At 38.3% G+C, this 16,910-nt stretch overlaps 1 protein-coding gene across 1 annotated transcript in view; it reads right to left on the bottom strand.

The window, feature by feature from the left end:
- CNTNAP5 (contactin associated protein family member 5) overlaps window positions 1–16,910 on the bottom strand; it is a 297,497-nt gene that overhangs the window by 104,372 nt on the left and 176,215 nt on the right. Inside the window, exon 12 of the mRNA XM_075093104.1 lies at window positions 5,520–5,639. Within this exon, the coding sequence (XP_074949205.1) occupies window positions 5,520–5,639 (120 nt within the window). The remainder of the gene's footprint in view (window positions 1–5,519; window positions 5,640–16,910) is intronic.

Below are 16,910 nucleotides of genomic sequence, written 5' to 3'. Positions count from 1 at the left end.
CTCTCTGTTACTGCCTCAGCCTAACCGGTGGCAGCCCTCCTTTCCTCATGAGATCCTGCCAAGTCCACATGAAATGTAACAAGGGTTGAATCACAGGGTGACTTCTGTATCAGTGCAATTGCTATACAAAGTAATAGCAGATTATTTCATATTGAAAAAGAATTAATAAATTGTGTAAGCAGATAAACTAAGATTCTTGTGTGGAAACAAAGGGAAAGGTGGATGCCATGGATAGTAATACCACTGGTTCCACAGTTATGCTGGGAACACCAATGGGGATCCCTGCTGCAAAGAATGAGGTCTAGCCCGTTCTGCTTTGTAGTAGTCCGCCTCTTCGTTACTCCGGTCTGCCTCTTGTTCACAACAAAGTGAGTGAAGTGGAACTGCTACAGTATTTCCCTCAAATAGCTGACCAAATATCAGTGGGACTATTCGGACACTTAAAGGATTTAACTACAAACACAAATTGTATCCTCCTGAATTCGACCCTCCTTACATGCCATGGAATATGTACTATATGGAAGAATAAACTCTGTATCATTGTTAGCTGAATAAAAAAAAAATATAGAGGCAATTTACAAAAAATTGCCAAGTGTAACTTCAGCAATCTCCTTCACATCTTTTTAGATCCCTTGCTTTGTCAGAGACTTAAACACAGTTTCTATATAGTTTTCTGTGATAGAGAAAATAAAGCTTTACTTTTCTTGCATCTGAAAAATAGGCAATATATGCATTTTGAGAGGAGACTGCAAAACAGAAACGATCTGCAACAAGGAGAGATATATTTTTGTTTATTAATGATTTTTTTCATTATAGCAGTTTCAAAACCAGATCTTGGACTAGCAGCAAGAGCTGGGATAGAGACTTATCTTTGCCCAGTTTGCACCCCTCGAGGGAAAAAAAGGGGGGAAAATAACCTGAACAAGCTATTTGAGGACTGGACAAATACCTGGCCAGACAAAATTAACCATTGATCTTGTCATGGCAATTTCTAAGCATTATTGATTTGATAACCTAGGGTCTGCAAACAGTAAAACAGCATCAGTAAAGAAGTATGGTGGCAGAATGATTCAAGTGTATTGTAAGCAAATCTTTCAGATACCAAGGGTAAAAATTTACTCTGGACGAGATGAGGCAAGGTCATTACAAACATTTTCCATACAGGGCAGCAAAACAAGTACATGGGTGCACATTGCATGTCTATAAACTTTGCGCTGGAGAATACGATTATTAGCATTTAAGTAGTACTCAAGACAAATCAATAGGTTTCTAAGCAACAAGAGAAAAAGAATAAGCCTCACAATGATAGAAAGAGTGCCAGACCAGAGGTTCAGAGGGTCCACTAGCCATTTTCTGTATTGACTGTTACCAGTCACTTCAGTGGGAAGTGAGGATTAATTCAACCGGGCTAATAATCAAACAATCAGCCTACATGGAAAATTTATTTCCCAGTGTTGTCAGTTCATTAGCCCAAAACATGACAGCATACATCCTCTGTGTACTTTATGCAAAAAAGTGTGGATGTAGAGCACTATGGATGATGGGAGAACCCAGGTAAAACAAGCAGAGCTATTTCCCATTCCATGCACATGGCCCTGGAAACAGACTAGCTATGTTCCCATGCTGCTGAAAGCAGTCATCCCAAATCAATAATCCCTGCACAGACCCACACAAATCCTCGTGGTGCCTCTCTCATCCACCTACAGATGATCATTATTTGAGTGCATATGCATGGTTCCCTTCCCTTGAACAAAAGTATTTGGTGTGTATTCCTCATTGTTTATTATAATTCATCAATTTCCCTGTGAAAGTGACTTTGCTTTGTGTGTGTAATGGGTGTATAAGGTGAAGAAAACATTATGTTAATAAGGTGCTGTCTTTTGGTTTTTTTAAATCTGGTTTTGAGTTTGTTGTCTTTCACTGTCATTGAACTCTTTTTATCCCTATTGTAAGAAAATGCAAATGACCATCTCTTCTATGAATGTGGCACATGCAATTCTGGTCTTCCCAATCTCAATAGCCCTGGATTATTTTCTTTTAACCTCTCTTTGTACAGACGTCATTCTATGCCTTTAATTAGGTACATTATGGTTCCAGACAACGTCCTATTTCAACAACATATTTTACTTTTACTGGAAATAAACAACCTTCAAGACAAGATCCTTCTAAAGTGCTTCACATACTTTTCCCTCTTCTTGACCAACTTAAATAATAGCATGTCATCTACGATTTTTGTCACCTTGCTTTTTCAGCCACTTCTCCAGACAATGAATAAATAGATTTATCCACTCCAGTATCAGCAGATAACCTGTGACACTCTACTGTTAAATTTCTTGCCATGCTGAAAATTGGCTTTAGATATTTTTAATACCTTTTTCCTCTTTTTCTTCTCTGCAAAATTTTCCTTCCTCTATTTGTCTCCCCTTCTTTGTCTTTGTATGATTATCCAATTCCCTCTCAACATAAACAATCACAATCTTCTGCTTTCTTCAGAATTTTTATTCAGCAGTGGGCTGTTAAATTTGACAGGCTGCAGAGAAATTACTGGGACCATAGACACAATAAATTAACTTGTAATGTTGATACTTCCTATATCCACATAACATATTGGATGCCTATAGCCAGACCCCAATATGTGAGAAAGCTGTTGTTAATCTGTTCTGGTTAGTAACTGGCTACAAACAAGATCTCTATTTGTTCAATTAAACAGGTAAAACTTAGAATTTTAAGCAAATGGAAGCAAACATTAGGGAACACCACTGTTCTCTAAATGTAATGATGCTGCTCATTTCTCATGATCTGATTCCTTCTTTCAATTCACCCTTCGTGGATTCAAGGCACTGTAATTCTCAGAAGTCATTAGCTTACTGCACCTCTTCTTTTAAAAGCACTAAATGAGTATTTTCCCCAGATTTTCCATTCCATCTCCAAATTCTTCAACTTGAAAACATTTTGGGCCTAAAAAGATTACCTCTTCTTGAACTGTATTTGAAAGAAGAACTGTCAGCCTGAGCAGAAGCCAAGCTTCATTTAGCCCAGGAGCCCGCCTCTGCCTTTGAGGGTGAAGAGATATCCAGGGAAGCAAGAGAAGGCAAAAGGTTTTCCTGAAACTTAATCCCATTTTCCGGTGATCTTTGCCTCACAGCTGCCTGAGCTGGGAGCTGCAACTAAACCTCCATATTTAATTGCACCTTCTGAATCTAGCAGACAAGATTAGGGCTTTTTCCAGCCTGATTCTTCCCCTCTGTTGATACACTGACCTCCTTGATGTCCCATAGCACTAAGTTTCAAGGTGAATTATTCATTACATCAGGAACAAGAAAAAACAAAACAAACAAAAAAATACCCCAAAACAACCTGCCCCGAGATCCTGCTATCTAATGATTGTACTGTCCTTTAGCTCCTATATGATGAAAAACAATCAATCCTTCATTGCTTTCTCTATGCCACATGTGATCTCCATGCTTTCCTGTGACAGTTCCCTCTTTTTAATTTGTTTAGTCTCCCTGTACATGGAAACCATCCACACTTCTGACCATCTACATTCTTCCATTCACAGGTGTGGAATGAATTTATGTCACTGAAAAATAATGTTCCCTTTTTTTGTCTCTGTTTCTTGTATCTTCCTAATGTATCAACAAAAAATTTAATTTTTTACTTTCCCTGAATATTGATAGTTTCAGAAAACCATGCAGAAGCATTACCTGAAAAGAATAACAAAATCAGAATCCATCCCTGTGTACATAAAGTTGAGTTATTTTTTCCATACTTTGAACTTAATCTTTACTAGTAAGCAATTTTTATCAGCATAACAATAAGATATGTTCTCAAAAAGAAAAGAAGCTCTGGTGATTAAGGCACCCAAAACATATTTAGATGATACAGAAGCATAACCCAATTGATTGTATGTCAAACTATCTGGACAAATGTAAAACAGTAATTTCTTTCTGTGCCTGAGTCCTCTCTTATGCAACAAGAGTAATAGATGCCTGTGACAAATGACCTTCCCCTGCCTCACATGAGACACCTAGGGGGAAAGAAGCGATATGGAAAAGTTTTCCAGGCTAGGAGGTTCTGTCATTTTTCCCTGCCTCCACTTTTCTTGTAACCAAAATAAAATAAGAATGTCAGCAAGTTCATTACAGGTAGAAAATCAGGTATATGCCTTCTGGATTTCTGCCAGATAAAATTTGTTTGAGGAAAGCAGAGTCTTTCTGTAAGAGTTTGTCAGAAATCTTACTACTTCAGCAGAGGTAAAAAGCACTGAGAGTTTTCATCGCACATATTTATATGATAAATAATAAAAATGAGAACATTTCCCATACTGGAGATCAAGGAAGGATATTCAGTCAGAAAGGTGAAACTGTTTCAATTATTATGAGATTCAACAACAGTGAAGGAGACACATCTTATTAAATATTTGTTACACTTGAATAAAAAAAACATACTTAATAATTAACTGGTGTGCATTTAATTAACATAATGATTGCCCAATTAAATCAAAATGAAAATTTAATTTGAGACACTTTAAATACAAGGAGATTAAGGATAAAATATGAATATCCTGAGTCCTTGGTTTTCAGGAGCAAGTGTGGAGGTGATATGTGGCAAAATATCTCAACCAGAATTAGCAATTTAGAAGGTGTAATAAAATATTATTTCATCTGCAGCTGGCCACAGGAAGCAAAAAATGCCAAACAGGAGACAGTCTAGGAAATTTCCTTTCCATTTCAAAAACAAAAAACAGAAAGGATGCTCTATCATCTACCCCAAACCACACTATGGACTATGTGATCTTTTCTCATACCCTTGCATGACAGTCCTATATACAAAATAGGACCCACTTAAGGGGAGAATTTGCCAGACAAGCATATTCATTTGAAACACTTTTTATTTTAAAACTATAGAACTGTAAGTTTGAGAATTCTCAACAAACAGGTCACCTTGCCAGGCTCTTGCTCCACTGTCTCTTTGGTGTCCCTCTTCCTAAAAGCATCATGCCTTCTCCTCCATACAGATACCCAGGATGATCAGGGTTTCTACTGTATGGGACATCAAAGGCAGCACACTCGTATGAGGGACGGTATTCCTGCTTAAGTCAGACTGGAAGGGTTTACAGCTAGCTCAATGCAAGGAGTTTAATAATCATTCCCAAATCTAGTGTTCTAGTAAAGAGGAGAAACCATTCAGTTAAAAAAGAAGGTTTGAATTCTAAGTTTCTACATCTTTAGTAAAAAAGTACAAACATCTCATTAAAAGTTACAATGTGAAAAATACATCAGCATTGCCCTTTAAAAGGTGCAAATACCATTGTAAATACCACTTAGCAACCTTACAAGGTGAGTCCTTCAAACTTAAAGTTTAACAATCAGTTTTACATGGATCCTATTTAAGGAGCCTCAGACTGCTACCAGTTCTCTTCTTTTTTTCCACTACTGAGACACCTGTGACTGTGGGATCAACTTAGTAGTACAATGAAAGACATGCCAATAACATTAGAGGCAAAATAATGTAATTACCTGTTATATTGCAAAAAACACGGAGTGGTCCAAGTGGTCCACTTCCATCAGAATCGATGTAGAAGAAACCTGACGTCTTCCCTTGGTGTCGGTAAGCCTCACAAGATTGTTCATAGATAGCTTAAAAATAGAGAGACCAATTGTATCACATAAACAAGGAGAAAACAGACAGACACGTTTTATACATGAGCACTGTTTTAATCATTATCATAACATAAACTGTTGGTTCACTGCTGATTAGGATGTGAAAGAGTTTACTGCATTTGGACCTGAGCTCATGCTCAAAATTATGCATGTATTTAACTACTTCCTTGAACTGAATATATTCTGGCTTTGAAGATATGGGCTTTGGCCTTATTGTGGATTAAAGTATGTAAATACTTAAGTAAATGGATATGAACCTTCAAACATGCCACCACCTAGTTATGGAGTGATACACATGCATTCCTATAATGATATTTCAAAGATATACATACATATGCTCGTGTACACAATTTACTACCAAGGCATGCACTCAAGCCTTGTCAATACAGAATACAGGTATATTTGCCAGTCTTCGGCTTCCCTGAAAGATACTGTTAACAGGTAACTATAAGTCCCTACCAGTGTCTACTGCACAAGTGAAAACAAGCCATTGTTCCTTAGAAGAAAAGCTCAAGGTCAGATATGGTCTCCATCCTGGCTGACAATTTTATGCTTTAGACCTTTTTTTATACAACCAGCTCTTCGTCTCTGCTTATCAACATTCTTCTTTTGGAGGATTAGTGCCCATGAAAATGGAAAAAGTGGTTAATAAAACAAGAACAGCAGGTCACCAAGAGCAAGAACAGGAGGAAAAACTCCCACACGTTAGTGCAATTCCTTGTATTTGAAGCATGTTTTCAGGCAAGATATTGTAACTTCACATGGGGCAAGGCGAACACCTCTCCGGAGAGGCAGTTATGAGGTATCAAAAAGTCACATATATGATCCTAGATGTTAAGCAACAGTAACCTTAAGTCTCTTTGCAGGAGGATTGATTTTTTTTTCCCCACTTACTTAAACACTTACCTGATTATACTGACAAGGTTATTCTCTCTAACAGCTTATGATTGTTCAACTGATCGTTAGTAAATACAATACAAAACACAGATTGACCTAACAGATAGATCAAGACTTCCTTTTTTCCTCCTATGAGATGGAGTTATTTGGAAGACACGGTCACAGAAATGCAAGCAAACAGAAGTACCTCTAAGTAAGCTTTTGAGTGCTACCAGTAGCAGAACACACAGAAATATATTTGGACGTTATCTTTGGCTACTCTGAGGCTGAATTTATCTTTTTCTTACCTCTTAATTTTAAGAGCACATTTAGCTACTATTTACACATTCTTACATCATTACACAGCAAACACTAGACTTACACAGATTGGGAGATACTCAGGGGAATTTGTTAGCCACTGCAAATCTTTTTTCCAAACCCCTAGCTCTTCAGGCAGCAGAGCAGTACAGTTAAACTTGATACGACACAATACCTGCTGTGTCGAGGTTGTAAATACAACTGCAAAGTTCCCAGTTCCTTTCATCTGGAAAGAACTCAAGAGGGTTTGCAGACCGAGTGCAGGGAGAGCACTTCCTTGCCACTTCTAAAATGCAGCCTCTCCTGCAGAAGACAGCAATTGCTCTGCAGGAATAGTTTCTCATTCCCACTCCTGTCCATGCATGGACTCACATCCCTCCTTTCCTCTAATGAAACAAATTTCAGAAAGGTGTAAATGGCAGCCTGAAGTAGCCTTGTCTGACTATTATTCTGAAGAATATTGAAAGATCATTCATCGCTCAGATTTTAATGAAATCTGGACATTTCTTCACTCCTCCCAACACAATAGAACCACAGTTCTAGGGGCTCTGATCCCAAACTGGCTATGAATTAAGAGTCTCACCAGTCGATCTCTTGTACCACTCACTGAAATATGCTTTTCTCTTGTACATTTCTTTCCTGACCAGACATCTTTAGCAGGCAAAACAACACTAAGTGCTAAATATGCACAGCATTACCTTTCCCGGAGTTAAGAAGCTGGTTAAGGTACTCAGCACCTGGAGAGACAGTGCTTTAAATAGCATCCATCCTATAACAAACAGAATTAAGAAAGCTTCTTCCTGACAGTCATTAGCCTGATGTAGGAAGCATTGTAGGAGTCCAGGAGACCTCTAAACTCCCCCTCTGATAGCTGGCCAAGAGTACCTATTAAATGCAAATACAATAAAATCCCCAAACCAGAACCTGTTCTTCCACTATTCACAACCTGAGGGGCTAACAGAGAGTCCCTCAGTCACCGAAGTGCTGACAAAAGCAACTGGGATATGGAGGGTCAGGAGAGAGACCGTAACAGGTGATTAAGTAAGCAATCAAGGAATCACGGTTTGATCAATTTGCAAAGTTCTCAAACTGCAGTTCACTTAGTGAATTTGCTGTCATCATCATTACAGGGCACTTTATCTTGTCTCATTAGGGAATATGCCAATTGCTTCCCCTGAATTGTTTGCTGAGTATTTTTGAAGACAAAGGATTGTGCAAGGGGTAGAGACATAAAACTAGTATGTTGTCAGTGAACTGGCACAGCTAGAAACTCATTCTTCATCACAAGCTTTTTCTTCCTAAGTATTTTGCTGCTTCTTGACTGTCGTTTTGGCTGGACGCCAGATATAGGGTTTTTGTTTGTTTTGCTTTGTTTTTAATTAATAAGGAAAGATGTGAAGATTCAGCCATTAATAATGTGGGCAGATGCAAACAGAGACGATCTACTCATGTTTAGATGGCCCCTTTGTCACTGCAACTTTGGAGAAGAAAAAAGGCTGATAGAGCTAGAAATCAGGCTATGGGTGCTCAACTGGTATAAATCCAAAAGGACGCACAAGCCTCAGAGAAACTAGTTATGTCTGCTGGAAGAAAATCCATCCTGGTACATTTTCCTTTTGGTTATATGAGAATCCCAGCAGTAAATACTAGGGAGTAGCAGAAGAAGTGGGAAAAGGCAATAAACCTCAATCTCTAGCACACAAAATATATTCTGACTATCATGACCTAGAGAAAAGCTGTTTCAATGGAGAGTTTATTTTGTAGCTGCGCACTGAAAGTTTCACATGCCTGTATCTGAAGCATTTGGTACTGCATACTTCTAGACTGGATGGGCCATTGCTTTTAGTTCTCCTCTTTGCTATTTTATGTTGTATAATGCATCAAGGAGAAAATTATATTTGTTTTCCAGTCACTGGCAGATGCCCCCACAGACATTTCAAGTGCACAATCCATTCCAAGCTCTGCTCAACATCTTTGCAGGCTGAGCCTATTGCTTGTTTCAGAATAAAGTTATGCTACTCCATTTGCTGAAAAAGGCCCTATTACTCCAGTGACATGAAGCTGTCTCTATGGTTCAATGAAAGACAAGGTCTCTTTGCAGTCATTCTTCACTTTATGCAATCAGAAATATCATACAAAAGTAAAAACCAAACGAACAGTCAGCTGTGACTGTTAAGACCCCAGAGCCTTAACTTTGAAAACTGCCTTCAGATTTATGTTCTGTTTTGTGCCAGACTTATCTGATATAGATGGAGATGTGGTTGTTTTGGGAACAGTAGGAAACCATTAACATAGCTGTCATTAAAGAGTCACCAACCATTTATGCATGTAATATGCATGGATCTCACTTTTAAAAAGGAAGCACCAAGTGTAATTATGGAACTGTTGACAAATGCGCATGTTTTAATGTCAAACAACATTTGCAGTAAATATGTCTTGTTAATATAGGAGAGGTATTCATCAGTTCAGTCGGGGTAGAATCTGTCAACAATTTCCAGACATCATTTTTAAATGAAAAATAAAAATATCACTAATTAAAAACAGTTATTTTCTCTTTTCTGTAAAATATTTTATTATTTTTTATACTTTCAGTCCTTCAAGTTTGTTTTCAAATTTTAAAATAGTCACCAAAATAGGACCAAACCAACAAAAATAATGGTCTTTATAGACCACTCATGCAAACTTTGTTTCCTCATTAAAATGTTTTATTAAACACTTTTTGAAAACATAATTTCAAAAACAAAACCTCTAAGTTGTGTTTTGTCTCAAAGAAGCAAGGTCAGTTTTCTTTGTCTAACCCTCTTCACTTTTTTTGGACTAATCTTGACTTACACCAGCCATTGAAGATAAAATGATAGTTTCCAGCAACATTTGTTTCACTGAGCCAGAACCACTGAAAATCACAGCTTATGACTTTCAGCCCCTGCTGCGTTTCCTCAGGCCCTTTTGGGAACGAGCTGCACCACCGTGCAGCAATAGCACTGCAGTTCCTGCCACCAAGTTCCCGCAGGCAGTCAGGATGAAGCTGTTTGCTTCATGGAGTTGCATTATGTTAGTGCTCAATGGAAAGAGATGTCAGCAGTGCACATGAACCACTTTGGCTGATGGGCTATTGCTGGTAACAGTGGCTGTTCCAGGAAGATAAAACAAGAAACAGCTAGACTCCAAGGTCCCAGAATTACTAAGGTGAACTGGACATTAGAAATTTCTGTTTTACCTGGTCACAAAGAGACTGGATGTCTTTTATTGCTTTTTTTCTTTTTTTTTCTCAGGAATCACTTACAAGATGTTACATCGGACCCTGTGCTGAGATTGTCATAGTTGTCTTTAAGGAATGTTTTTAAAGGCTACTGCTGTGTTTCACAAAGAAATTTAAAATCCTCCCAGAGGATTTTGAAAATCCTCTGAAACTGATGCAGCCTGAGAGCCACATTCTTCATACCAAGAGCTGCTTCCCAAGTACTTTCGCCTACCTGCTAGGATGAGCTGTGCTGACGGCGTTCAGGCATGCACAACGACGACAGAGTTCAAGGTATCTATCTTGATAGACCAACCCCTTGTAATCCTCTGTGAAACACATATACCCAATTTCTCCCTCAGGTATCTCTTTCAGTCTCAAGTATCTCAAATTAAACTAGCTTTTCAGATCAACAACTCATCTCATCAGAGCATTCATTTTGAACGCTGCTTTACTTACTGATCATAATGGCCATCTTTTCCTTTAGTTCTTACTCCTCATCTTCCCAGCTGCTTATGAAAAAGTTTGTCAAACTTTGATCGACATTTATAAAATAAACATTTTATTCCCAGTCAGATCAACATCACAAAATTCTACATGTTCTTTTTTATCTCCTGGTATATAAAGATTCATAAGCTCAAAAATCGAAATTATGGATCTGAAACATGCACATCCCATATTTTTACCAAGCCAGACACTATGTCTCTACAAAAGCATCCTAGCAAAACTATAAATATGCACTTTGATTAATCAAGGTTCAAGCTATAGATCCAGGATTCAAATTTCAAGGCCAGAAAGCCATTAAGAGATTTTAATATCATTATAGTAACCTATTTTAACCTTTTGTGTAAAATCAAATACAGAATTTCATTTTCTAATTGCTGCATCAATATCCTTATGGTTGGTCAGCCAGAGCACACGCAGTAGCTCTCTGCGCCCTGCAGTCAGGTGTGACAGGGTTGGTGTCCTTCTTAGCTAGGCTTTGCAACTGAAATTTCAGCCTTGATTCAATACGCTGTGAGAGCCTGACAAGTTTTAAATATGAGAAATTTCATCACTGTTCAGCGCTCTGAAGAATCTTGAGCCTGTTAATCCAACTGTTTTAATTACAGTCTTTTAACTAGAGGAGAAAGTATCCCTGCCATAGCTGAAATCTTCAACAGCACATGGCTAAGAACAAACATTTGCAAGGTCAACCTTCCATCATTTCCATTAAAACATCTCTTTATTCAGTTTTTCGCTGACTACCTGTTGCTATATTGGCATTTGGCTCCCAATTTTACTTTTGTCCTTACCAGTTCATCTGCAGTCTCCGTGATAGCCTTCACTAAGCATATACTTACTGTTTCATTGTGAAGCTGCCTGGCAGGTAAGCATTTAGCAGACCTGTTTTCCTGTGTACTTAACAACAGTTTCCTTTGCCCCCATGTTCCTAAACTTGTAAAACCTCTCCTCTCTCTCAGATCACTTTAATTTCATTTTTTACCTCCAGTTCTATTTCAGCTAAAAACAAACACACACACACCAAAAAATCCCAACCCTCCCCCAAACCCCCTGTTCTTTGTGTAAAGATTTGAACTGCAAATAATCCCCAGGGAGCAATATATTTAGTGCCCTTTCCCTTCAGTTCTTCAGTGGATGAATTAACTTGTTATTTACCCAGTAAGATGCACCACTTAATTATATTTAAAACAGTGTTGGCTGTTGGACTCAACGCAAAGGTTACTGTGATACCCAGACTTCAGTTTTACTACTGGGAGACCAGGCAAGGTAAACCTCTCCCCACTCCACCCAGCAGTACGTTAATGGCATAGATACAACCAAAAGAGAAGCAGTTTACCTGTCTGGTTGGTGGTTGTTTTGGTTTTTGGGGTTATTTTTTTTTCCTTTATCAGAGGGCTCTGTCTTTTTCAAATTTAACAGACACCAAGATAACTTTCCTCAAAAATTAAAATGAATTAAAAGGAAACCTTAAAATTCCCAATATTTATTTCCTACTGTATTTCCAATTACTTTGGAAACTGATCACACACATTTCATTGCAAATACTCTGAGCTGGAGATTCAAAATTTGAGCTGTACCAGTTATGATTACCGAAATGAATCCTATAGTATTGCTGTTTCTAGATTGGATTCTCTTAATCTAATAAAAGTAGCTGATAATTTTCAGTTTCTCAGAGGGAGACATTTTATGGTGATATAATAAATAAAATACATTAGAGAGACCTAAAAAACTTTAAGTTTTTACTTCATTAGGAGGTGCTGACACTGTCCACTCCCCAGCTAAAACATACCAGTGAGATGCATGTTACTTTTACCACCTTTAACAAGTGCAGAGTCATGCAAAATTGTAGGCAGAATATTTACAGCCAGATCATTTGGGGGTCATTTCATTGCTTTGTAATTCTTTGCACCTTATATGCAAGGGGTAACAATAAACCATATAATTATTATTATTGTATTCTGAAGTGAAAACCTATGTACTGGTTAGACTGGAAAGGCCAGTAAGAGCTGGGGGTTCTGTTGGGATCTGCAACCAGCCCTGGACTGACCTTGGACAAATTGATATGCACAAATGCCAACAGAGACCGAATTAAGCATTCTCACCAAAAGGCTCAGAGCTCCTGGAGGCAGACTGGAGACGAAGGTTTCACCCTCTGCTAGTATACCTCAGGCCTGACAGATTTGTTCTTACAGATTCCGAGTAATGAGTGTTCAGTCAAGGGGTTTTCTAAACAATAAATAAAGCAACATGCAATGGGAGTTTTTTTCTTCTCTTTTCATTCCAACAGCAAAGGGATTTGTACAGGCAATGAACTCTGGGAATGATCGTCATTCTCACCCTTATAATACAATTGTGTTGTTAAATGTCAGAAAATGAAATCTGTACTCTCAAAAACAGGATTTTGACAGCTCTGCTACTGACAGACTAATGCAGTCTCCACTGTGATGTGCTTAGATGACAGATGGCTTATTTTTCATTTTTAAAATATGTACTTACTCATCTGATAAAGAATGTGTTAGTTCCATAGACAGCTTTAAAATTACTTTTACCACAATGTCACCTAAATAGATGTTTGGGAGGGATCCTTCCATTACACCTGGGGATTAGACAGTTTCCTACTATCCAAGTTAAGGCACCCCCTGGCCGAGGTACAAAAGGTCATGTCAGCCCGTCCTCCCCTGTCGCTCCCCTGCTGAGGTTTGAAGGCGGCTGCGTCAGTCATGTACCCCAGCAGCCCCTGGCCAGTGCTGGTCAGGGTGACCTGCAAGTCCTGCTGCTGCAAGAAAGCAGTCAGGGAAACCTACACCATTTTAAGAGCAGTGCAGGAGGAAAAGGAAAAAATCAAAGACTTGAAAGACTGTGTGCAGAGAACGGTATTTCAGCTTTGCTTTTGAAAGTACTGGCATCCCTGTGGTGATGGTCACACCTGACACAGGCAGGTTTCAAAAGGGATTGGGGCAGTCCCCCACACACTCTGTTCTGCAGTAAAGTCCCAAAGTGGAACAATCTCTGCGTTAGTTACAAGAAAATGTTAGGCAAAGGGAAAAACTTTTTTGAAATGAACACCACTGAGACATGCAGGTGTACAATTTACAGATACACAAATTGAAGGGAAAGCATTAATAAGACAGTAACTTAATACAAAATAAACAATGAAAATTCATATGTCAGAAGCATGGTGTGAACAAAAATATGCAGGAACATCAAGTACTGTACTGAAGGCTTGATATGAATATTAAATGCATTTTGTTTAGTCAAAGAACACCAACATGTTTAAGTACACGTGGAAAAAACCTATTCCAAGAATCTCAGACAGGAAAATTGGCTACTCAGGACATGCAAATTACATGACCAGATTCACTGTTAGACATCTGGCAGACTGAAACTCTCTGAACTCCATACGTATCTCCCTACCTTGGAACATGGGAGAATTACCAATCCATGGCTGGCGCTTTAAGCCGCAGCTCTAGTACTGCTAATGATCTGGCTGAAGCTATATTAAGCTTTTCAGGTCAAAAATTATATATGCGGTAAGCATATTAATATTAAAAAAATACATTTTCAAAGCCTGAAGTTATGTTAAGTTTATGTCATTTCAACGACTATATGACATTTCCATTATTGGATGGATCTTTCCTCCAGCAATTACCTAGGCCAATAAGACACATGTCTGTACGTGCAAGATAGATCACACGCCAAAGCAAATATCCAGAATTAAATTACATTCTGTTAATTATCACCTTGCAGAGCTCTGGGACATGTTGACATCCCCAGAACATGAAAAATACAACCATTATTTTATATTTCTCATAACGTTCAGCACTCTTTGGAATAAAAAAAATACACCCAAGATAAAGGCATCTGAAAACTATCATATATATAACTAATAGAAGTACAGAAGGGGAAGATAAGGCTTTCTAAGGGACTAACATAATTCATAGAAAGAGGAGATTACTAATCATTACCTTGTAATAAAGTTATAACATTCTGTATCTCAGGGCCATTTTACACTGGTCTACTGCTTTCATTGCCACATGATAATTACAAAGAGAATTAATAGTATGAGAAAGATGACTACACAGGTTTTGAACTATGACCTTTCATTTAAAAATATTTTTTATATATATACACACCTGTAACTCCTCCCCATTTCTCCCTCTATATATATTTACACCTATAATTCTGATCTAGCTTCAGTTGCCTACTGTATGTCTAAGCTAAGAAAACCTTCCTCTATAGATGACAGGCCTGACATGTTTCAGAGATGGCCCACAGACTTACCATGGACACCCTACCTCACAGTAAGATTAGTCAATTTCTGAAAATAGCTTGCACTGTTATATATGTATATAGAGAAAGCAGACCACTGTCTTAGATTAGATGTATCAGACAGCAAAAAATAGATGAGCTGAATCCCACCCAAGCCTTTTTCCCAAGCTGTGTACTAACATCAGTGTTTCTATCTAAAAGAGGAAAACAGAAAACAAACAGTACGTTATTATCTATTTTGCTATAGTTCACCCATGTGATTACATAAAGGATCCTCTCCTATATATTTGGATTACATCAGACTACTCCAGTACCTGATGGATCAGTAGGCTACCCACCACAGTGTAGAAATGGGGAAAGTATCTACTGTTAAAAAGGCTTCCATTGAGCTAATCTTCCTGCCTATTCAAATGCAAGCTGTGTGAAGCACATTGAAAAGATAAACCAAAATGCAAAACTATGCATTTTACAGACTCAAGATAATGTTGTATCCTCAAAGCACTGTCTTAGCTACAGATCAGCTCAAGTAGCAGTAAGCAAACAGTAGTTCCAAAGTAAAGAATCCATACCATTTCAGTAGACAATATTGCTCACATACCTTCCAATATACCTGCAAATTGGATCTTATTTCCAACAGAGGTGGAGAAACTAAGGCACAGCAAAACTCATACACGAGCAAATGCAACTCACCTACAGTTGGCTTAATATCCTATAGGGTTATTCCATGACTCCAAGTTTCCCCAAACTGCGGGCAGTGAAATGGGTACCTGAGGACAGTCAGCATAAATTCTACATTTCCCATAAAATTGTGTGTCCACATGCATTTGTGACAGAAAGGCACTAGTACATGCTTTGGAGTTTCACAGCTACAGATAGTACAGAATGAGAACACAATTGTTAATCAGTGCTGTGACTCACCAGCAAGAAGATGTGAATTGCACTGGGAGCTGGAATGATGAGAGGTAAATCCAAATCCTCTTTCCCCATTGGAAGGAAAAAACAAAACAAACCCCAAGAAACAATAACAACAAAAAACCCAACCAAGCAACAACAAAACAAAACCCAAAACAAAAACCCCCCAAAATACTTGGAAGGTATTGATAATATTCCACATGTGGCAGATTATGAAGGAGGATTAACCATTACTAAAGAGAGAAATGGATTTATGCATCAGGCTTATTGCCTTACAAGAAAGAAACAACCTGTTTAGAAAACATTCGGACTCTTCCCATGTGTTACTGAAACCCAGAAAACACCAATGGGTTTTAGCACTATTTTACTTGTATTTACAGCTAAGTTCAGAGAAGAGGAGGAGAACAGAAGCAGGACCAGACGAGACTTCAGAGTGAAACTTCCCTGCCACAGAATAGCTATTTAATGGGACATGACCCTACAACCTTTCAGTAGCGGACCCTCATCTGGATCAGGTAGATTGCCACACCTCATGTGACAGTTTAGGAGCTTTCAGGATAAGAAGGGATTTTGAGTGAGCAGAAGGATACCTGAGATTTGCAGAACATTGATTGCCTCTAGGAAGATTATGTTAAGGCCATGTCTAGACTCAGATATTTCTTTGTATGTGTGTTGAAATGCACACTTTTGCTTCATCCATTCATCTTGAATTTCAGCTATAACCTTTTTCAGTCATGACTGACACAATCTTGTCCCACATATCTGATGTGGTCATGCAAACATTGTCCCAGCTGTCTTCTATCAACTTACTGTTCTGCCCTGCCACTGTCTATTTCCCCTCTGTTGCATCAAATGTAAACTATTTATCTTTGCTTTTCATGGTATATTTCCAACCTATCTACCTGTCTCGACTCTGGCATTTGCCCTGTCAAAAATGTCAAACTCCTCTACCCATAGCCTTATATTTTTCAAACAAGCACATTCTTGCTTTCTCCCATGTCACTACTCCATGCCTGCAAGCATTCAATTTCTTCCTCTTTTTAATCTCTACCTTATGACTTTTTGCCTACAAGAAAACCTAGCAATAATTATGTACCAGGTAGACTGAAACTGCCACCTATGACGCTGAT

This window comes from Phalacrocorax aristotelis, chromosome 5 (genome assembly GCF_949628215.1).
Source record: "Phalacrocorax aristotelis chromosome 5, bGulAri2.1, whole genome shotgun sequence".
NCBI lineage: Eukaryota > Metazoa > Chordata > Aves > Suliformes > Phalacrocoracidae > Phalacrocorax > Phalacrocorax aristotelis.
The sequence above is the reverse complement of the archived record's forward strand: the minus strand, read 5'-3'. Positions and strand labels throughout refer to the sequence as shown.